The following is a 25,114-nucleotide window of genomic DNA, read 5'->3' on the forward strand; positions in this document are numbered from 1 at the left end:
TAATGTTATTGGCTAAGAAGCTATTTTTTTTTCCTTATGGTGTAAAAGCCAGGATCCTAAATGCTTCCATTAAAAAGGATTCCCTTTTTGTGTAGTTGCAGAAAGTTTTGTAGTGGTTACAGATGCAATAGCTAAAACAAAGCAAAGTATTAAGTAGATTTTGAAGTTGCCATTTTTTAAACACAGTAAACATTACTCTTCAGAAAAAAAGCAAACGGCATAGTAGAAAGTTTGCAGTTGCATACATTTTCAAAACATAAGACAGACATGGATGACAGGAGAGAACAGGAATTCTTCCCTTTCTCCTCATCCTATCCCTATATTGTAAATAATCAGAAGACACTGTAATCTGTAGCAAAAAGCATAATTTCTTTTACTGAGATGACCTAAAATGGCTTATGTCATACATTTGGGTTGCATTAATGTTACCTAATATATTATCCAAGTTAATCAGTATTTTGTTATGGTCTTCTCTGGGCTGAAATGAGGACTCTGTATTGGTTAAGAAAGTAAAAATAAAAAATAAATATAGAGGTGCCAGAAGGTATTGTTTCCAGATTGCATGTATGTTCCACATCTTGTATATGTGTACATGTTCCTATAAAAACATCTAGGTTGCTGCCAGTGTATAAGTGATGTGACATACTTAGAAGTATGGATTAACAAATTAGTTATAGTTGCTGTCATTCTAAGAAAAGCATACGCTACATGTTGCTACCATGAATCCTGTCATTTCAGCATTGGTTGCAGTCATCCCACCTCTGGAGAGAAATAAAAAGCAGGACTGTGCTGATGAGAAAGCAAGTATGTCCTTGTAATTGTCAAGATTTTAGATTTCTGATCTTTTGCTTTTTTTTTTCTTCATTATTTGATATACTTATTCATGACATAATAACATTTGCTCTCGTAAGCCAAACATTTCAGAGCAGAACTAGGTATCAGTTGATATTCTGATGAGATGTAATAACAGCAACATGGATCTATATTCAACAAATCCACCTTCCTCCCTTGGTTGTATCATACAAAACATGTCAACTATGCACACTATTAAAACATTATCAGTTTTCAAGGATCTTTTTTTTAATTTATTTTTTATTGTTTGGATTCTTGCCCACTAGGCTAATAGCCTGTTTTAAGGGGAGACCCAAGATGGTATTTATACTACTACAGGAAATTTGGCCAGGGCATCAGGAAACTTCCCCTACTGTTTTTGATAGATGTCATGGGATCTTTTATATCCACCTGAGCTACCATCAGGTCAAGCAGAAGGAGCCTTGGTTAAATATCTTATCTGAAGGACGGCACACTCAGGAGTGAAACATCCCCCTTATGCTGCACTGCAATGTCATCAATTAATCTACCTGTTGTGGTAGTCAGTCTGAAAATACCCAGACTGGTGCTGAATGAAAATGAAGTGCTACATTTGTCCTGTAAATGCACTTTGTATAAGAATAAAGCAACAGGTGGGTAACCTATTCTATTTAAGGATTAATGCAGAGTGATAGTGTTAAGTTAACTGGACTGAGGCAGACAATATGCAAACTGAAAGCATGGACAGTAAATGCCACAAACATGTTCACTGTTTATTTACCCAATTTCTTAGAAGTAATAAAACGATAGTAACCACACAGATGTTACTGCATGAGAAAAATGTGCCATATCTTCTCACCTGCTATTATCTAACGCAGATATATCAGGATTTTGCATATGCTGTATTATGGCTTTCATAAATATCTGAAGTGTTATTCTTTTCTCTGATAACAACTGAATGACAGCATTGGAGTAATATGACTTGACTGTTCATCAACCCACAGTATATATAGCCTTGACTAGCAGACAGTTAGAAGCAGTGAACAGAAATAAGAGAACAGAAACATTCACTCAGTGAGGATGAAAGCTCTCACATTTCTGCTTTTAGGCTATGTTCTACATTCATTTGCTGAAGTACTTCAAACCTTTAACAGATGTAATAAGTTCTTCTTTGACAGGAAAGTGCCATCAGGTTTTCCTTCTACCTTTCACAAAATATGCCAGAAGTACGGCAACAAGTACCATTTTGCTACATTATATGACACTGGCAATCGGATTCCAGTCTATTCAGCCTACATTTATAAAAAAAGAGCTGCTGGTGGAAGGCATGCTGATTGGAAAATTGAACCACAGGTACTTTTTTTCTCCTTACAGGGAATTTTATTTACTTATTATAATTATTTTTGACTTATTATAATTATTTTAGGTGCATAATGGCAAGGTACCTAATCTGTATTGCTTTCTCTGAAATGTATCTCCCTACTAAAGTTTTTCTAAATATTCTGAAACTCATTTTCTGTACCTAATTCATATTCCAATTGAATTCATTTTAACTCATTAAATTAACCCAATTGGAATTTCACTCCTCCTGATACCTGTAAATTTCTTGTGTGAACAGCTTTCTCCTTGAGCCAAATACCTAAAAATGCAGTGTTCCAACCTCCTTGCAAACAAACACATATATCTCAAACACTTTGAAAAAAGCAAAAAGTTAATATACACAAGTTGTTTAGCACATACTCCTCTTCACAATGGTCATATGAACATATCAGACAGACATAATCATAGTTTTATATTGAACAAGTAACATAAACAATGTAATTTGTATTATTATATTTATAAAAACAACTATTAATATGTCTCTAAGCATAGCAGATAGACCCATCAGTGTGACTTTTGTTAGTACAAATGTGTTCTTCAATTTGCTGCAAATTAGTTTTGTAGCTGTCACTCTAGTTTCAAAATATTTGTATAAATATGATTTGTATGCATATTTACATGTTTAATTAAGAAATACATGTAAATATTTTCAAAACGGTACTAGTTAGATAGCAATTATAAATATAAAGCTTTTTCCAGCATTATTCATGCTTTCATTTTATACAATGGAGTACCATTTAAACATATTTTGGCTCAAACTATTAATATAATTATTGACATATGACAATATAGTCATAATATTTATGGAAAATAACTCCCCTTTTGCCTAATAATGAGTACCCCATTTGTCTGAGCAGCCATTCCTAGCTCCTATATAGTAACTGGGTTATCCTCAAAGTGTTCATCTGGACAATGCTTGAGACACTTACAGAAATATGATATTTATGCATACTGACATATTTCATTACTTAGATATAAATATCTGCAAATTGGTTGCAGGCAGATAGCAGGTACCATCGGCAACTTTTCCTGCATTATGTAAGCTTTCCTCTACTTTGTCCATTTCAATAACTGCTTAAAATGAATTTAACAATGACTAATCTTGTAAAAAATAAATATCTTTTGTCAAAGAGAAGTCCATGATCTGTGAACCCTTTCTGTGCAAAATGAGAAAGTTTCAATGAATGACAATGATGATGTCAGAAATCATGTGATCTAATGTTTTCTGTTGCATCTTGGTCTGTTAAGATTAGTTCTGAAGAAATCTCTATTACATGATAAGAAAGGCTAAATTATCAAATAAAATCATGGTTTAGCATTGAATGCTATGGTTATGTGTTTTCTCCCAAGCTTTCATTTCATACCACAATCTATCTCATATATTCCCTGTCTTGGGTCAGGTTAAAACATAAATATTAATATGGCACATATTCATACTTTGGCATTAAAAGACATCACACGTTCTCACTTACTGAGCACTATATTTGAGTCAGTAGCCTTTCCTGACCTGTGAGCTGAGCTGTCCTGGGACATGTTGTTCCATGATGCTATTAAGTGGACACTGCCTGAAATATTTATGTAAAATATGCCAATAAATATTATATTTATTGTTGAAGAATTATAAATACCCACAATATGGTGGTAGTGAGACTTTTCCCAGCATTATGTAAGCTTGTATTTGATGTCAAGAAGTATCACTTAAAACTCTTTGTATGGCAGAGTAGTAATACATGCATTAATGTCAAACATATTCATACTGTTGGAAGAAAACAAATCAAAGTATCAGACTTACTAACAAACTAATTTCTCTTGAGACATTCCAAAAATGTTATGCTGACTATGCCTATTAAATATTATTCTACAATGCTTCCAAGTGGATACTGCCTAAGATATTAACATAAATATATGATTATTATTATTTTTGGCACTCCACAACTGACCACAGGCTACCACCAGCTCTGTCTTCTCTTAGTGGGTCTATTTGAACGGCCTTAACCTTCCCTATGTTCTACTCAACTCAAGTCTGAGGCTGATGAGGACATTAAGGACTACTGCAACGTCATACTGCTGCCAGGAAGTGTTTCCTTCCATTATCTTTTAACCCACTTCTGTGGAAGACTTTTTAGCTCCCCTATAGCTGCCTTTGAGAGGTGCATGTACACTTTCATACAAGTGGAACCACCCAATCATCTGGCATACCACTTACAGCAAGGAACTCATGAGGTTCTTCATTCTGCAGTTGTGGTGAGTAAGGCTGTTTCCCTCTACCCAAGATGGACAAGATGGTACTGGCTTTTCACTCTCATGCTCCCCCACTGGATCCCTCCTGAACTAGTAAAACATGGTTTACCTGGGGTGCAGTCAAGAAGTTATCCATCTGCACCACAGAGCCAGATTTATGTGTTATTATTCATCATCATCATCATCAAATCAACAACCTTTTTCCCATTTCTACCTGGAGTTGAGGTGTCGTGTTAACTGCCGCCATCTCTCTCAGTTCAAAGCCACACTTCTGCCTGCTTCAACACCCATGCCTGACTGTCACAGAGCTTCTCTCATGCAGTCTATCCACCTCTTTGTTGTGCACCCTCATTTCCTCTTATCTTCTTACTGTCTGTCCCATATCTTCTTCACCAGATTGTCTTCTGCTTTTCTGCACATGTGCCTGAACCACAATAATCTGTTCTCCTTGATCTTTTCAGCAACTGGAGCTACTTTGGCCATTGTTCCTATGTCCTCATTTCCTTGTCTGTCCCACAGTATGCATCCTTCCACCCTTCTCAGGCACTTCATTTCTATCACTTCTAGCTTCCTCAGCTGCTCTGCCTTTACTGCCCAGGTTTCTGTATCATACAGTAGTACTGGTTGCACCAGTTTCATACACCTTACTTTTCAGCTTCTTTGGCATTCTTCTGTCGTATACTATACCTGACACTTTGTGCCAGTTGGCTACAGCCCCTATGAGTCTAGCTTTCACCTCTTTATTCAAACTTCCCTTCTCCTCAAACACCCCTCACAGATACTTGAAGCTATTAATCTGTTCCACTATCTTCCCTTCTATCTCAATTCTCAGCTTCTTCTGATTTTTCCAGTTCATTGCCATTACCGTTGGCTTATCTGTACTTAGTTTCATCTCACTTGCCTTCAGATTTACATTCCATTCTCCTATCCTTTGCTGAAGTTCCTGCTCAGAGTCTGCCTGCACTGCCACATTGTCTGCATAGAGCAACTTTGTTGATCTGTCCCCTCCAACCTGTTTATAATGTAGTCCATCATCAGTATGAACATCAGTGGGCTCAGAGCTGAACCCTGGCACACCCCCACCCCAACAAGGAACCCCTCTGTAAGAATGAACACTGTTCATACTTGAGTCATTGGGTCCTTGTACATAGTCTGCACTAAGTCTACCAATGTCTCTGGGACTTTGAACTACCTCAGTACTGCACAAATCAGTTTTCTTGGGACCTTGTCATAAGCTTTCTCCAAGTCTAGGAATACCTAGCTGGACTCTTTCCTCATCTCTAGCTTCTTTTTAATTATCTGTCTCAATTAATACATTGGGTCAGTTGTGCTACATCCTGATCTGAATCCAAACTCTGTGTATCTGTTTATCAGTCATCCTCTCTATAGCTTTCATACAATGTGACAGGAGTTTGATACCTCAGTACTGCTCACAGTTGTGGCTGTCCCTATTGCTCCTATACAACGGCATGAGTATGCTTATTCTCCAGTCATCTGGGATACACCTTTCTCTCCACACTGCTATGAATAGCCTCAGGAGCAATTTCTCCCCTATCTCACACAGTATCTTTATCATATCTGCTGTGACCTCATCTGAACTTGCTGATTTCCCTGACTTCATTTTCCTTAGTGCTATTCTTACTTCTTCTAGGGTAGGCTCCTCTTCTTCTTTCATCATAGACTGCGTCTAGGTCATTCAGAAGTACTCCTTCCATTTGCTTTTGCTGGCATCCCTTATGAAGGGTGTCTGACTATCTTTTTTATATTTCTGTCTTTGCCTTGCAACCAGATATAGTTTCTTTGTGCCGCCTGCTGAGTCACTTTCCATAAGTTGGTAGAGTGCATTCTTTGCTATTGCAACTCCTTCCTTGGTTTCTTTGTTAACCAAATGGTATTTCTTCCTAGCTGCTGCATCTTTTCTGTGTCTCACTTTTTCCTGCACTCCTTCTTTCTTTTGATGACTTCCTGGGCATCTGCATTCCACCACCAGTTTTCCATGTGTACCTTAATTCCATACCTGACTCAGCCACATATCTGCTCTGTAGTCCTAACACATGTTGTTTTGAGGTGCTGCTATTCTTCTTTAACTCCACTTATTTCTTCCTCTTCTTGGGGTGCTAGTACCCTGAGTAATTCCTTGAACTGTTGTACTTTCTCTCCAGTCAATTTCCAGGTCTTCAGCCTGGAGTCTGTTGACCTTAGAGCCTTCTATGACCACTGCTTGCAGCTGACTGTGGCAACCAGTGGTTTTATGCTGTGGACTGACTGTTTCACTGGGGATGACTTTGCCATCATTGATTCTACCCCCAGTGCCCTTTTCTTACTAGAAGGAAGCCTACCTTTGTTGCATATTGTCCACTCTTGCATGTGACCTTGTGACTGTCTCTCCTTCTGACCCTTTGTGTTGGTTACTATCAAGCCATTTGCCAGACAGAAGTTTAGAATGGCTTCTCCTTCTTTATTCCTGTTGTCCCACCCATGTGGACCCAAGCAGTCCTCATATCCTGTTTTATCTGTCCCAATATTTGTGCATTCGTTACTTCATAGGTTCATAGGTAGGTACTAGGCTATCTGCCCAAAGGAATTTATAAGCCTAGCCAGAATGTGTTGGCTTTCACTGCCCCCTTAGATTAGTTCCCTGTGCCCCTGTCCAGCAGAGCCACTGAAGTGATCCCCAGGGTAAACTTTCTGTTTCCCATCCAGTCGTCAAGGTTTCTTTTGAAGAGTGTTAGCAAGGAGCTCTGCCTAATGTAGATTAGAATCTTGTTCCAAAGCATGGGAAGTCTCTGGGACAGGAATCTATCCTTCCAGCACGTCCTATTTATTGCTGTGGTGAGGTTTAGATCCCTAGAGCGTGTGGCTCGAGGGGATAAGGTTTTATTTAGGTGGGGTATGTCCATCAATTCTGGGTTAGACAAGGCCTTGTATGTCAGGCAGAGATCACATCTGAGTAGACGGTATGCAACTGAGTGCAGCTGGAGTTTCTTCAGTCGAGCTGCATAGGTTGTTGTCCTGTTTTATCTAGTAGGTCCTGCAACTGTTGTATAAATGCACTTTTTTTTCCTCATTATCACAGCCCTGCTGTGGGGCATAGGCTGAGATTATGAATACTGCGCTATCATTACAGTGAAGTCTGATTGCCATGAGTCTGCCTCCTTTAGCCTATCTCTCACCACAATTCCTACACTAACCACTGCTGGGATGCTGGGCTTTATGGCAGCCAATAGGGGGCACATACATACCCCTCCCACTTTTAGCATAGGTGCATGGCATAGTTTGGAGTAAGCCAGGTCCTCAACCCACTTCATGTGCCTATGCCCAGGACATTGGTTTGATTTGTTCCGCCATCATTTGCCTACTGTTTGACTCTGAGCATGTCTCTAAATCAGACTATGTTTCTGGGTTGCCTATGAAAAGGGACAGTTAGGTCCATTAGCTTTACCAAGAAACAGGTAAAAATATCAGACAGAGACTTTTAGAATGTATATTACACATATACAAACACATGCACAAACACACACAGCATAACAGTGCTATCAAAGCAACAATAAAGTACAGTCATAACACCAATAGTTGCAGTAACTGCCTCACTGAAAACAGTTGAAGTAGCAACAAAATCAACCACAGCAAAATGTGTCACAAAGCACTAACAGAGACAGCAGAAGCTACATCAAAAAAGCAGTCATAAGATCAAAAGCCATGGTCAGCCTTACTCATAGGTAAACTATGTGGCCACCTTGAGCACCCTTTGGCTAGGGTCAACCTTCTGATCTTTGTTTATTTTTCTTCTCTCCATTTCTTTCTAGTTATTGCCATGCGATGGCAAGGAGTAAAGGGAACTCCATGATTTGAGCCTTTTACTCAGTAAAAAGAAGTAGGTGGAAGAGTTGGATGATGACAATAGGAGCAGCCAGGGAAATCATTTGAAATGTCCGGTCCTGCTAGACCAAGTCCAGAAATATAGAGACTGAATAGCTAAAAAAACGGACTTATGGTTGGAGATGCCATTTCTCTGAATATTACTTTTCCTCTGAGGTATGGCAATCTCAGAGTTGGCATATATAAGTTTGCAGTGTATGTGGAGCTTGCACCCCATGATGCAGGTGGGGGTTGCCCCCCTAAAAAAAGAAGTTTAAAGGTGAAGAGGGATTTTTGAGATTCACTTTTCTCCTGTGTTTCTGTTCCTTTTTTTGTTTGTCAGCACTCAGCATTTCCAGTGCCATTGTTTCAATAGGGAGCCAGCAGCCAGACAGATAATGATGCATTTTTGTTAAAGATCCTATCAAATTTGTAGCGCAATAAGGCTAGTACTCTGTCTGCCCTGCAAATGTGTCCACTGATAATAGTCACTTATTTGGCAAGCTCTGTTTCCAATAAAAATATTATTTTTCTAGTGTATCACGGAGGATTAAAGTCAGTCAATAATGCCAGGTCTACCTTATGAGTCATCACTGTGGTTTAGGAATATTGTATTTTTGTACAAAGATTTATGTCACATTGAGTTTCACCACAATGCATTACATTGTGTGAGCCAGCAGTGCACTTTTCTGTTTTCCCCATTTTCTCCATTGTGGTGTCACTCTGGAGTTAGTATATATAATTTCAGTAGATTCCACCCCTAAACCACAACAGGGGATGAACAGAGGCTTAGTCCCCTGCTAAAAAGATTTTTTTTCTCACTTTTATATGTTTCTTAGCTCACCATTTTCATAACTACAATTTTAGTAATGGGTAGCCAAAAAATGACTGTCCATGGCTTGCTTCATCTACATCATAAGTAAACTGTAATCCCAAGCATTAGAGCTTTGTACTTACTGTTGCTCAGAAAAATATATGCTGATACAAAACTTGTTGCTCTATTAACTTTTAAATGACTTAGAGTATTAATTAAAATTGTCTGTAATTTTAGAACATTTTTCCATCCCACTTCACCTGTTATTTTTGTTTTTACTCAAGAAAATTGAGAGCTATGATGGTCCTTAAGATTGTTTCTATTTTATATTTGGTTTGTTACTTGTAAAATCTACTGCCAATCATTAGCGGACCAGAGTTCCGCTGTGGCAACCCCTCACTGGGAAAAAGCCAAAAGACAAACAACAACAAAAACAACTTGTAAAATTTGTGGTTTTCTGATAAGTTGTAGAGTGGTATAATTGCTAAATAATGACAGAAATTTGAGTTTCCAACCTTATATTAAAAAAATGAATGCTACGTAAATCTGCTATACTATCAACTCTCCATGTATGCAATAGCAATATTTACACTCTGTCCCTGACTTGGGCCCCTTTTTCTCTAATATTTTTGGATTTTTTCATTGATTCTTTCTCTACTAAGTTGACACAGCTTTTTTTATTTTACTTTATAAACTGGACATCTGGAATGTATACAGACATCTTGCCTACTATTGTTGGGGATGTCTGTGGGAAAAAAAATCTAACTACTGTTTTCTTTTTGTTAAAACATGATTTGTATGAAGCAACTTGGAATACTTTATGGAACAAAAGTTAAAATTCATTACAGGTTTGTAATTCATTACATGGCCATCATATGTTTATCAAAATCAGATGTTTGATGTGTGCTCAAAAGTGGCTTCAACTGGTTTAGGGGTAGGTATGTGAATGAAAGTAGCTTACCCTCTTTTTGTTTGCTCAGTTTAAGCAGTCACTTATCTGTCTTTGCAAGACTAGTGTGCACTTCCGTGAAGTAAAAATGCTTTATTATTATGATCATTATTAATGTATTTATATGAGGTGCGCACAGTAAAGTAGATATAACTGATGGGCATGGAGGGTGTCTCATGGATTCAGGTGAGTTACCCCTTTTGTTGTTAATCACTGTGAAAACAGTGGTCACTGATCTGTAATCACTGATGATCTGTCATGACATGAATGGTATCAAACAATGGATTTGCTAAAATCAATGTAAAATAATGTTGCTGTTGCAACGTTTGTATGTGTAGAAGGGGGTTGTAGTGTATTTAAGTGTAACGTGCTTGCAATAATTTGTTTCAGTATACATCACAAGCATGAGCATTGTCCATAATAAGTGGCTAATTCAGGTGGTCTGACAGGTGGAGGATGTGTGTAAAATAACTAGTCACACACTAGTGAGTGAGTAGCAATTCCAACTCACTGCCTGTAGCTCTGGTTGAGTACTTGGCTTTGACATTTTCTGTGTGGAGTCTTTGTGGCCTTCCTGTATCTATGAGGGTTTACCAATTCCTCTGTTTTTTCTCCAAATTCCTAAAGAATTTGCCTATAGGTAAGGTGTGTGTGTGTGTGTGTGTGTGTGTGTGTGTGTGTGTGTGTGTGTGTGTGTGTGTGTGTGTGTGTGTGTGTGTGTGTGTGTGTGTGTGTGTGTGTGTGATCCTGGACGCACACAGTATAGCCCAACACATGCTTAACTTCTTCTGGTAGCGGTAAAAACAAACAAAAAGTAGCAAATTCATTATCTTTCAAAAATAATGTATAACAAGCATCACAGAACAGTCAGACTCAAATCTGAGGTCCTGGTGGTCTGACTCACTAAGCTGTGTAAATGGATGTTGAAACAGGTTTAGTAATGGTCTCTGCCATAAAAGTAATCTAGTCTAAAACTTACCCTGCTCATACGTATGCATAGCAGGTCACTGTAGCTTGTGGGGAGCGGAGGATGGTGTTGGCATCCCTACTTTAATTTACACTGCAATTAAGCCTTTGATGTGTGCACAGAATGGCATTAAGATTTGTGTGTTTGCTGTGGACAGAGTAGACACTATTTCTTTAACTTTTCTTGCAAACCTTAGATGTGTGCATAGAAAGTCACTAGAACTTATCTAGTAGCAGTGCACTATGTAAGAACAGAAATCAGAAAATATTACTATTATTGTTTGTTTGTTTGTATTTTTTAAATTTTCCTGGCAGTCAAACATTAAATACATATATGGGTGGTTATTTTTTGTGGGTAGGTGGTTTGGACCACATGATATTATTCCTGATTTTGTTGACTTTTTTGGGGCAAACTACCATTTTTTTAATTCAATTATAAATCTGATAGCCAAGAGATTAATTATCTTGACACTGCAATCACAAAAACCAATAGTGGATTTTCATCCATTTTATATATATATATATATATATATATATATATATATATATATATATATATATATATATATATATATATATATATGTGTGTGTGTGTGTGTGTGTGTGTGTGGGTGTGCAAGAAACACACCTTCAGCAATGGTTACCTTCACTATAACAGCTTCCACCCCATTTCACATAAGAACAGAATTAAAGTAGCGTACTAACAAATCCCAAAACCAAGCAGCGTCTAAAGGAACGCTGAAACGCCTATAATCCGTGAAACACGATGTCAAATATTCCTTAATTATCAGGCAGTCACGACTTCATAAAAAGTGAAACTTTTATTACAAATTCAGAGGCTAAGCGCTTTCACCTACAAAACGTAGGCTTCATCAGAACACACAACATCTAAAATTAATTGTTTAAATACTTAAAGTTGGCGCCAAAATTTCATTCAAGGCTCTCAATTAAAGAGATACATACACAAATTTGCTTAAAAGTACTACCATATACGAATATAAATATAATACATCTGTACATCATATGCTCTAAAGAATTAAACCATAAAATGTATTGTAAAATGTATGATAATAATAAAATAACAATGATAAAATATGTACAATATATAGAGTGTATTACAAATATTCCAAAATACTTTTCATAGATATAAAATCATTCAGTCCTGGTGGAGTGGTTGCGTCTGTTAATATCTGCCAATAGCTTTCTCTAAATGCTAACTTGCTTTTGATATTACCCCCTCTAGGGTTATTTTTCACCACCTCTAAAATACCAAACCTGAACTGATGTTCATTACCTTTATTAATAATGTGTTTGGCCAATGCATTTTTCTCTTCTCTTGTCTTAATACTATATGTATGTGAGTATATCCTTTTTCTAAAATTTTGTTCCATCTTACCTATATAGTATGACGGACATATTATGCATTTGGCCATATATACTAGGAATATTGTATTACAATTTCCCTTTTTTAAAAATACTTTAGTTCTATTACAATTCTTTAATTTTATCTCTGTATCCTCTAATATATAACTACACTGATTACAAAAACCACATCTCCTGGTGTGTATGTTTTTGTCTATCTCCTCACGTTTACTCCCTTTTTCTAATATACTTTTTAAATTTTGTCCCATTTTGTATACAAAGGTCGGTTTTAAACCTAAAATCTCAATCATCTCATTATTGGTTAACAAAGTATACCAATATTTATTTAAAATGTGCTTCATTTGATTACTATAGGGACCATATTCTATAATACAAGCTTTGCCATAAACATTATTATTACCTTCACCATTTCCTTCTTCATGTGTCTCTAATTTTTCCTTATATTTCATTCCTAATAACGGGACTATACTATTACCCCATCTTTGTATTAGTTCTGTATTAATGTTATTCATCATTTCTACATTATAACCTCTATCTATAAATAGAGAAGTGATAAATTGTATTTCCTGTACCAACTCCTCTATAGATGAGGTCATTCTCAATGCTCTGATGCATTGACCTTTGTAGATGTTTCTCTTAGTCTTAATGGGATGACAACTTTCATAGTCAATATAAGAATTTGTGAATGTTTCCTTCCAATGAATTTTGGAATAAAATGTGCTATCTATCCTAGTCACCATAGTGTATAAATATGGTACTCCTATGTTATTGCTATTGGAAGTGAACTTCAAAAAATTACTACTATAATTCAAATAGGTTAAAAAATTATCAAAAGTTTCCTGGCTTCCTTCCCATATGATGTATATATCATCCAGGAAACGAGAATAATATTTTATTTTACTAACAAATTCACTCTTGAATATATGGTTCTCCTCCCAATTTAACATAACTAAATTGGCGTATATGGGGGCACAAGCGGCCCCCATAGCTACGCCTCTAACCTGTCTGAAAATCTCTCCTTCGTAATATATATAATTGTTCTCTAAAACAATAGACATTAGATCATAAACTAACTGAATTCTGTCCCTTGTCAGGTTACTATGTCGGTGCATACATTCATAAAATGCCTCCAATCCTTCTTCCTTGGGTATGCACATGAATAAATCTATCACATCTATGGAGACAAATAATAGCTCTTGGCTAGTTAATACTATAGGATAGTTTTTTAAAAATTCCCACGAATCTTTCACTAAGTGATCAACATTATTATATACATGCTTTAATAGGGAATCTATAGCTACACCCATTGGGTAAGTTTTCGATTTACTGCCCGAGATTATTGGTCTAAAAGGGGGTTCCATAAGATTTTTATGGACTTTGGGGATACCTACCATAGTTGCCAAAGTGGGGTAATCCACCCTGAGGAAGTTATAAAGTTCTTCTGTAATTCTATTGTCTAATAGAAATTCCTCGCTGTACAAATCTATCTTCCTATATGCTATATTTAATTCATTTTGGGAAATGATCTCATAATTCCCTGTTCCATGTAATATCTCAAATATTTTAGTGTTATAATCCATTTTGTCATATACCACAACCCCACCCCCTTTATCGGGCTTCATAATTCTTATGTTGTTATTGATTCTTAAATCATTTAAAACACTGATTTCTTCATCTGTGAGATTCGTCTTGGGTTTTTTCGATTTCCTATTAATTTTGTATATATCATGAGTGACCAACCTCTCATATCTTAATACATCTTGGTTCATTATAGGCATAAAGCAACTCTTCTTCTTTAATGTATTAGTAATGGTTCCAGTTTCATGAGTCTTGTTGTCCTTAAACATAATAGCCAAATTGAGCTTTCTGATGTATTTTTTAAATTCACAAATACTATCCACAGTCCTAAAACCTGAAATTGGAATATACTTCATTCCTTTGGAAAAAAGACTAAAGTGTGCTTTACTCAACTTTATATTAGTATAATTAAATATCTGAAAGTTGTTATACTTATTCACAACACCTTCCTGTGTTGTAAAAATACCATAATTATCAGATTTTGAAAGTAATTCTACACCTTTTACCAGTTGTTTCTGGTTCTGTATTCCTTTTTCCTCCATGTGTTGTTTTTGGACCATTTTTTGTTGCCCTCCCTGGTGTGTACCTGTTGAAAATTTTCTTTTTCTATAGTGTCAAAGTCACTATGTAACTGTCTATCTTGTACATACTGAGTAGATTTTTCCAAATATATGCTCTCCCTGTTTTGTATTGTTCAGTGTCCCTAGCTAATTTCTTACTTTTCCTTCCAAAAGCAGTCTGTGTCATGTTCTCTGCTAATTGTCTATTATATAACTTTTCCCAATTTATGAACATCAAATCTGACAAAATGGTCTCATTCATTTGATCTATTTCATTCAAAATAATACATAATTTGGCATCACTAAATTTAATTAGTTTTTTCATGTATTTGATACCAAAGCTGTAAAACAATTTATTAAATTCACTTTCACATTCTTTCGTTAATTCAATTCCCATGGGAGGTTTAAAAAAATGCAATCCCATAGGTACAATACCAGAATTGATGCAATGGGATAAATAAGCATTGTCTAATTTAATGGAATTAATAATGTTCAATTTTTTACCAAAATCATAAATTAAATCTTTCAATGTCCCATTAAATTTGTAATGTGTGTTGTGGTTTTCTCTGTTTTTGCTACCATCAAACACACAGTCATTGTCTAAAAAATCTTTAAGCAAACATTCTTTATTTTTCTCTCGTACTTTGTTAGCAGTTTTTGATTGAGAATTAGTGTTAACAGTACCTTTTTGTTCCCGGACATTTACAGTAGCATTGGCATATGTTCGCATATTTTTACCCAGTTTGGGACTGGTACCTGTCCTTCTAGCTTCGTCTGCAGCGTTACCAAAGGAAAAATCAAAAGTGAAGTCAGTGGGTGCCAATCTACTGTTAATGTTGTCTATCGACTCTGCTACTGCAGGTAAATCAATGCAATGCCCTACACGGGACACAGGTATTTGTCCGTTAGGTATCTCCGGAGATGAGATAACTAAAAGTCCCGTTTGTGTATCTACTTGATCTGCTGATCTAGTCATTCGACTCCGATTTAACACGAATACAGCATCATCTTTCCTTGCACTGTCTGAGGAGCTATTGTGACCGGCAGAAACTTTCTCCGTTTCACGATGAAATATCCCTCCTCTGTTCTGCATCCAGGAATTAACGACATCAAGAAGCTTACCGACTTCACCCCTCAATGACTTAACTGCAGCCCGTAGGTCCGATAGCTCGTCATGTTCAGTAGGGGATGCTGCTCCAAAGGATTCACGGGTCATGTCCATAACAACAGAATTAAAGTAGCGTACTAACAAATCCCAAAACCAAGCGGCATATAAGGATATACTCACATACATATAGTATTAAGACAAGAGATGAGAAAAATGCATTGGCCAAACACATTATTAATAAAGGTAATGAACATCAGTTCAGGTTTGGTATTTTAGAGGTGGTGAAAAATAACCCTAGAGGGGGTAATATCAAAAGCAAGTTAGCATTTAGAGAAAGCTATTGGCAGATATTAACAGACGCAACCACTCCACCAGGACTGAATGATTTTATATCTATGAAAAGTATTTTGGAATATTTGTAATACACTCTATATATTGTACATATTTTATCATTGTTATTTTATTATTATCATACATTTTACAATACATTTTATGGTTTAATTCTTTAGAGCATATGATGTACAGATGTATTATATTTATATTCGTATATGGTAGTATTTTTAAGCAAATTTGTGTATGTATCTCTTTAATGGAGAGCCTTGAATGAAATTTTGGCGCCAACTTTAAGTATTTAAACAATTAATTTTAGATGTTGTGTGTTCTGATGAAGCCTACGTTTTGTAGGTGAAAGCGCTTAACCTCTGAATTTGTAATAAAAGTTTCACTTTTTATGAAGTCGTGACTGCCTGATAATTAAGGAATATTTGACATTGTGTTTCACGGATTATAGGCATTTCAGCATTCCTTTAGACGCCGCTTGGTTTTGGGATTTCACATAAGAAGGGATTGATAAAAGGCCAATTTATAAGACTCACTAAGATGGTGTGATTTTTTTTTCTTAAGGGAAAAAGTGACACTTGAAAATATGTTTTATAGGTTACACTTCATAATCTCGAATTACTGAAATCCCGAATTTCAGTAATCCGAGACCATCTCGAATTTGCCTTATGCATTTCCGGTATGTTGCATGTAGTGTATGGTGTCTGAAATTGCAGGTGAGTGAGTGTTTGTGTGTGTTTTTGTATGTTGTATGTGTGTGTAAGGGAAGGGAGGTGTAAGTGTGAGTGTTGAATTTGTTGGTATTTGTGTATGTGTGATATGTATTTGTGTGCGAGCGAGTGGAGGATGCCGTGGTGTGTTTTTTTTTTTTATGTTATGTGCGATCTCAGAGTTGGTATATATAAGTAGGGGGTGTGGGGGGCACAGCCCCCCACATGGGGGTGCAGTGGTGCTTGCCCCCCTGCTTATATGTAGTGTAGGGTTGTGTAGTTTGTGTGCTGTGGGTGGAATGGTGTGTGTGTTAAGTGGTGTATGGTGTATGTATGTTCGTGATTGTGTGATTCGTGATTGTGGGTTTCGGTATTGTGAATGGTTCGACTTTATAGTCTTGGGTTACTGAAATTCGGGATTTCAGTAATTCAACATTATGAAGTGAAACCGTTTTTTGATAGGGGCTACCCTATGAATTTAGTTAAGGGAATTACTGGCAAAGTTGCCAGAGTTAGGGATATTAGAATCAACCCACTTTTGGTAGTTGATTTAAACCCTATGAATTTGGGACTTTCCCCAAAGGCAAGAAGCTGTGACAACAGCTTTGAAAGAGTCCTAGTCCTGCAATACAGCAGTGGAGTCAATGTTGTAAAATAAACCATTACAAAACTGGAGTATCTTTAGAGTTAATAGTTATTTTTTTTTCAAAGACTGAATGAATAAACATGTTTACGTATAAAATAATGAGTAATCTTAAATCTTTACTAAGAAAAATAAACCAAGTTATGATCACAGGACGTGTGGCAATGTTTCAATGTGGATCTTGCAACCAGTGTTTATTATGAGCGGGGACAGAGTTGAACTGGAAGTTAAGGCATATCCCTCTCTCTTCCTGCAAAGGGGGTCCTGTGGAAGTAAATGTTTATTTGGCTAAATGTTAGACCTGCTTTTGTTTTATGTGGGATATGTGGTCAGTGCACCTAGATGACTGGCATTTCCTTCAAGAGTTTGTATAGGGATATCTAACTTTCGGGCACAAATACAGCATATTATATGACCCAGGAGGACAGTAGCTGTGGTAGAATTTGTAAGGTCTATGAAAGGAACAAGGTTGTTAATTCTACTATTTTCCATACCAACTGAGCAATGTCTAAACAACAGGACACACAAAAAAATACTAGATCTGCTGGGAAAGCAGCATCCAGCTAAAATCCCAAATTCTCAAAGGATGAGAATGAGGTGGTACTCCAGGCCCTCCATCTCAGTTGCTGATGGCTCTTTTATGTTCATGCAGCTGACTAGCCCTACAGAGAGTGTGTCTGAGCTGACGATGTCACAAATGTTAATGCAGTTGGTGGCCAGGACCATGAAATGCTCTGTCACAAGCCCACAGATAGGGTCCATGGTGCCACCCACAAAGCAGAGGCTGTGACATGGGAATAAGGTAACAAGCATTGGGCTGGCAAATATACCACCTCTTATGGAGACAAAGGAGTCCCTGTTCCCTCTTAAAGGCAATACCCCCTCCACAGAATTCCACAGTGTGGTATTGGATGTTGCAGCAGAAACTATTATCATTGAAATGATTAAGAATAACATAGGAAACCTTCAGACACTGAAACCAGCCCAGTCTGTTATTGTCAAAGGCAGGTCATGCCTACTGAACCTGATGAACTTCTTTGAGAAGCTCAACAAGGCAATGGATGAGGACAAAATGGGGCATATTGCTTACCTTGACCTAGATAATGCTTGTGATGCAATACCCCACTCAGGCACTGTAAACAAACTCATGGAATTAGGCATAACCCCCTATGTAATTCACTGGGTAGCCAGCTGTCTCACAGACAGGACCCAGGAAGTTAGGATTGGAGAGACCACCTCCACAAAGAGACTGCTCACCAGTGGAGTTTTCCAGGGCTCTGTGCTGGTCCGCTCCTTTTTCGTATCTATTTTTTAGAAGTCAAGGCCAATATCAAGAGCTTCTAGCTTACCAAATTTGCAGATGAGTCCACACTAGGAGCAATCTTAGAAAACCCCCAAGATGCTAAATAGGAAGTTCTAACACATTCAAATGACTAGTGCCAAAGCCATGGCTTGAAGTTCAATGCCAAGAAATGCAAAACAGTACCTTTTGGGAAGTCAGCTACCCAGGGAAACTACCTCTTTGGTAAAACATCCGTAAAAGCAGACAAAATAGTCAGGGATTTAGAGACGTATGTAGATAGACACTTGTTTGTCAAAAGTCAGGTTACTAAGGTTGTAAGAAAATCATTCTATGTCACTCATCTTATAAGTAAGGGCATGGTGTCTAGGGCCAGAAAAGTCATCATGCCACTGAATTCAACCCTCATCAGACCCATCACTGAGTATTTTGCTTCCTTTGGTATGTACCTGACAAGGCACATGCAACAACTGAACATTCACAGAGGCTCCTCACAAAAGAATACAGGGTGTAAACACAATGTCCTGTGCAGATCACATCAAAGACCTATCCCTACACTCTGTTTTCTACAGACTGCTGAGGGGTGATTTATGTCAAGCATACAAGGCATCCTTGGATCTCACTGTGGTGGCCCTTTTGCATATATGTAAAATGAATGGCATTAGAACTACTAGACCTAAGGATTTAAACTTTGCTTGTGACTCAAAGAGGACATGTTGGAGAGACAGCTAGTATGTATCTCTGAGAATCACTATTTTCTGGAATAGGCTTCCCAGTAGAACCCTTCACTAACCCTATTCAAGCACAGCTTAGAGTAGTGGATGGGACAATGAAAATTCACCCCTGGTCTAACACCTAAGTTTCTGATGGACAGAGGCAGCCATTAAATCAAGCCCTGACCTAATTAAAATACCTCTGTGGCACAACAACTCATGCAATGCATTTGGGTTGTATATCTAGGCTTATAAAGGCCCCAGTGGTATACACCTATGAACATAGGAACCAGAACCAAACAGGCTCCATAGAGTATCCACTGATGATGCCAGAGGTATATAGTCCTATTTTAATGTAGTAATACCTGCAAGACTTCTTCATCTCTTTGTCACTATACATCTTAATTAAATGTCTCTGACTTATAGTATACATGTACATCTGGGAATCAAGAGCCACATCCATTTGTACAAGGTACGGGCATGAGTATTAGTTTTGATTGTGTTTAAAGTTGCAAATATCTCAGATGCATTCCATTCTTACACTGGATATTTTGTGCCTTGATATATTCACAGGTGATTCCTTATCTGATATCATCACTATGGAACTGCTCTTTTCTGATTCTGGAGGATCAGTAGCCTCCAATAATGATGATGGGGATGGGATGGCACAGTCAGTGAGAACAGAGTATGTTTTAGACACAGGGAATGTGACCTCCACATCCCCAACACAGACCACGGGCACAGTCTCTGTGCTTGCAGATGCACAGATTACCTAAACATCTGAGAAAGGGAGAACATAGTGACAGGAACATTATAGCTCAGAGAAGCTTGCTGCCTCCAGTAGACAGATGTCTGAATCTGTTCTTAGCACTTATGAACAGACATATCCTCATGGACGGTTGTAAAAGGGTACTTGCTGAAGACGTGGTTATTGCCTTCCTGTGAGGTTGGTGTGTCAGTGGCTGCAACCCAACTTATGTACAGGGTCATCATGGAGGCACAGGCTGTTTCCACCATAGCCATGTTGGAGATGGTGAGGGTGATTCTAACGTATGCATGATGACCAATGGGAGTGAGCATCCCCTATGTGTGATCCCTTGGATATACTAAATCACACAGTGGAGCATGCCATGTCCTCCTTGGCTCACCTGTCAGGGTTGAGAGGCTGTCCTCAAAGCCAGTCATCTGCTTTATTCACAGATGTTAGCCAGTGTGGCCATGAGTGGGCAAGATCCTGATCCTGCACTACTGGCACTTCCACAGCAAAATCTGTTGAGGAGGTGTCTATTCCCAGGACAGGTTGTCCCCATGGTCATGGACCTCATCATGCTGGCACATCTCCTAGTAGACATTACACATGGCCCTGCATTACACGAGCATCTGGACAGGGCATACCTCTCAACTGTCCAGATCTTTGCAGAATGCCCAGATTTTTGCCTCATATTCTTGGTCTGTTCATCATAAAATTTATGTTTTTCTGGATTTTTGTGGCAGGTCAGTGAGTACTGAACTCACTAAATAATGACAGGTATTTGAGTTTCAGACTTCATATCCCTCAGAAAATGATTGTTAACATAAGATCTTTTATTCTATCAACTTTCTAACTTTATGAGAGTAATATTTAAAATCTGTCCCTATTTTTGGGGCTTTGTCCTCCATCATTTTTGGCTTTGTCTAGACTTTTTGTTCTAAGAGGTTGAGAGGTATGGGCCAGGGTTATAGTACAGCCAGTGCAACTCCATGTAGAGCCAGCTCTTGTATGCAGGTGCTTACACAGGATGTTGAACCATCTGCCACTGCGTGCCCTGGACTTGTCCATTAGACCGAGCTGCAAAGTTGCACTAACTGCTGAGGATGTGTTCCTGCAGAACCACAATCATATTACATTATCCCCTCCACATAACAAACATCCATTGACCCAAAACCTTCTTGACAATAAACTCTCCAAGACAAGTTCCGAAACTGCACATAAATGCATTTTTTTATTTTTAGACCCCTCAACACTCACACTCGCACACTTTTCTGTAAAAGATGCCCAGTCCTGTATTCCCTTCTCCACTTGTACAAATGATAATAGCTAACCCCGCTCTTTGTACATTGCCACTTGAATCGTCTATGTCTGATGCACAGCATGGCCAGGCTATACATGGGCAAGCACAGCCTGGTGTTCTTTTTGTATGCATAACTTTTACTGTAGTGTATCTCCTTTACTCTTGTTTACTGTGTTGTAAAGCTATGTGAAATCTGCTGCCCCTTTGCCAGGACAAAGTCATACTGTGCTCTCATCCATCTGTCATGATGATCATCCCCAGCTGCTGGCTGCTCCCCTGTCATATGGCTCAGCCTGTGCAGCCTATTGTGATGGGTACTTTTTGGCCCTACAGCAGGCCACCTTTCTGTAACTGCAACCTAGGTATAATATTGTATAACACTGCACACAGTCAATATGTGGCAGAGTCATACAGCAGAGCACCACTGTATGTGTCCAGACAGCAAAAGCATGGCATCAGCAGCCCAAACACATGCACAGTGATGTTTCTGGTTTGCAATATTGCACAGTTGTACTCATGGTCTGTTTGATTCTGTGGATTTCTTTTAGGTGTCATCAGTCAGGGTACCAAGGCATATCCAACAACACCATCAAGATACCCCTGTGAGAAGTCACACCTTGCAAACTGTTGGTACAAGTCACGGGTATACCATATGTGAGATTCATGATAAATGCCTAGGTAACCAGTGCAGACATTGCAAATGATACTCTGTACATTACAGACCACCTGACAGTTGATGATGTGATACCCTTTGCAGTTCACTTACCTCCTCCCAGTTCACTAGGTGAGGTTCTTTATTTCAGTGCAAGTAGACTCTATGACCCCCAGTAATTTAGAGAAATGGGCTATATCACAGAAATCCTGAATGGTGTTTGCTCCATCTTCTAGGGTATGTGGGAACCATGCATGCTCCTCACATGCTGAAGCATATCATTGAAAAACTGATAGAGTATTCTTAAGGCAGATGTCTGAAATATCCCTACTTTGCCACCATTGGGTTGCTGAAAGGTCCCTATAGCTAATCTATGCAAAGCCACACACACCTTGGCATCTACTGGGATAGGTATTGCATGACTCCCAAAGCTACAGATAAGGCAGACACATGTCCACAATTTGTTGCATGTGTCCCTGTCAATGTTAGTGTCATGGAGGGCATGAAATGTTAAGTATGGTCAGATGACACTTTGCTTCTGGGGCAATGTTGTGAAGTGTTGTGCAGGGCTCTGGCAATAGGAGCCTCTTGCAGATGCACATTTACTTTAGCTGCAGTAACCCCTGACATACTTCCATGACTGACTCCATATGAACACAGGCATATGGCCAACTACAAATATACTCTGGGTGTATCTCCATTGCACATCATTTAAATGTTTCTGAATCACTTTGCCATCTTGTTTTGCCTCATTATCATAAATGACACCTCATTATATGATCATAAGTACATACCACAGTTGACAACATGATGTGGGGTATCCATGTTGTGCAGTTTGGTTTTCTGAATTGCACACACCCTGCTTGTTGCCATTCATTCATAAATTCACTTTGCATGATGTATCAAAGCTTTCTGAATCCAGCCTCAAGTCTAAATGACATTTTATTCTGCAAGGAGGTCAGTCAAATTACCGCCCATGTCATCTCCAACCAATCACTTCAAATTATTGCAGGTACTAACTTTGCAACAGGATTTACTAACATTTGTCCCACACAGTATCCTTTATGTGGTTACCACAACAATTTGAACCCTACAAACTCCCATTCAATTAGCATAAAATATTTCAAAAAAGAGACTGATGTCCAGTTGCTTGGATTGTCAAATAATGCCTCTGCCAGGCTCTGATGGACTAACAAGCATGGGTCTTGAAAGTCTATAGCAAGCTCATATCCCAGCATATCCACTGTGTTTCAACTTATCTCTCACATAGCAAGAGTTTTGTGACATACAGAAACAAGCAATACTCACTTCTATTCCTAAGTCAACACAGCCTACTCCAACCTTTGACTCCTTTCAAACCAAGGTAAGTTGGTAGAAAAACCTACACATAGTCAAGTCACTGCCTTCCTCTGCCAATTCAACATCCCTTTAAAACACAAAGAAAATCTGCACCTAAACTGCTCTCTGTAACCTTATGGATACCATTCTCACTAACATTTATCAGAGGAAACTCACAAGCACCTTCTTTGTTGCACTCACCAAAGCTTTTGACTCTGTAGATACATTCTCCTACTTCATTCCTTTGCCTTTTCCATCTTTGGCTCTTTCAGAATACAGTGGTTCAGAAGCTACCTTTACAGCAGAACCTTTTCTGTTAGTTAGAAAAACTCCTCCCTTCCAAAGAAATCTCAACAGGCTTCTTTCAAGGCTCCAGACTCACACCCATGCTCTTCAATATCTCCATTAACTCCCTTCCATATGATTTGAGAACTTCCAACATTGTTATGTATTTCAATGATACTGTCTTAGATCACTCTGCATGCAGTTACAACTGTATCCCTTCAGAACTACAAAATAGCCTTCACTGCTAATACCCTTTGCCTCTTGCCTGCAACACATATCCAAATGAGTATGTCTTTTCATTCATATATCTAGAGCGAACTCTTGACCTATGTGTTAACTTATCCCTGCATGTTAATAGCATAAAGGCCAGTATTAATAGCACCCTTTTTAGTTGCCATCAAATCTCACATCACCTCATTCTGAATAGGAGAAAGGCCAACTTTTAAAATGTCCCCCAATCCCAACTTTAATTCATTTTAGCCCCTTCCTTTAATGGCCTATGCATCCCAGAAAAAAAAGTCAAACACTCTTTTAAGTACTCTCCAGCAAAATATGTTGTTTCATGTTATTTTTTTTCCCAAACATGAGCACTATTGTGACACTCTAAGTCATGTCAATTGGCTCTTCTTCAAAGAACAAACTGACCTTTTATCTCTTAACCAAATCCGCAAAACTCTTTTTAGTAAATCCAGTTCCTCCTAGTCACATGATGTCCATTAAAGAAACTCCTTACCAGCTGCAGTCTTAATCCAACAATCCCCAGACACTCAGTAGACCTAGACACTCTCATTAATCCACAGAGAATGCATCCCCCTTATTAGCACCCACCTAAGCTATGTGAATCTCCTCACAGAACTTCATAAAATTCCAGTCTTTACCCCTCTCTGAAATAAATTAGTCTCTACCTACAAAAAAAAGCATCATGCAACCATATAGTATTTAGTCTCGTTCTCTATACTGACTATATGATTGTGTGTATTTGCACACATATATAGACACACACACATACACACACACACACACACACATATATATATATATATATATATATATATATATATATATATGTTTATAACGAGTAATCACAGGTGAGTTTCATGTTTCCTCAAAACATTGAACAAACTCACCGGCAATTACCATTAATTCCACTAAAATCACTGGTAAAAAAAAAAATCACAAATGCAAATGAATAGGTTACATTTGTGATTATGAAAAGTAAAACAAAAAACAACTTTTTACATGTGAGTCTTTGCCATCACACCACCACAAATTAAATATGCTAACAACAGGGATGTACAAAGTTGAGGAAAAAGGACAAACACCCTTCAGTTATGTAATGATTAATATAATGAACTTCGACAGTTGCTTAATTCGACAATCTGTACCAGTGACAAAAAGCACCATTTCAGCATGTGATAAAATGTGTGCAGCAATAG

The 25,114-nt window shown here is 38.0% G+C and overlaps 1 protein-coding gene across 1 annotated transcript in view; it reads left to right on the top strand.

Annotated features, from left to right (window-relative positions):
- The first annotated feature begins 1,868 nt into the window (after window positions 1-1,868).
- The window catches only part of LOC122815833 (endonuclease domain-containing 1 protein-like), a 206,386-nt gene continuing 183,140 nt past the window's right edge, over window positions 1,869-25,114 (top strand). The window contains exon 1 of the mRNA XM_044088636.1: window positions 1,869-2,163. Coding sequence (XP_043944571.1) covers window positions 1,891-2,163 — 273 coding nt within the window. The 5' untranslated portion in view covers window positions 1,869-1,890. The remainder of the gene's footprint in view (window positions 2,164-25,114) is intronic.

The sequence above is a fragment of the Protopterus annectens genome, chromosome 11.part0, assembly GCF_019279795.1.
Source record: "Protopterus annectens isolate FY-2018-M chromosome 11.part0, PAN1.0, whole genome shotgun sequence".
Classification (NCBI taxonomy): domain Eukaryota; kingdom Metazoa; phylum Chordata; order Ceratodontiformes; family Protopteridae; genus Protopterus; species Protopterus annectens.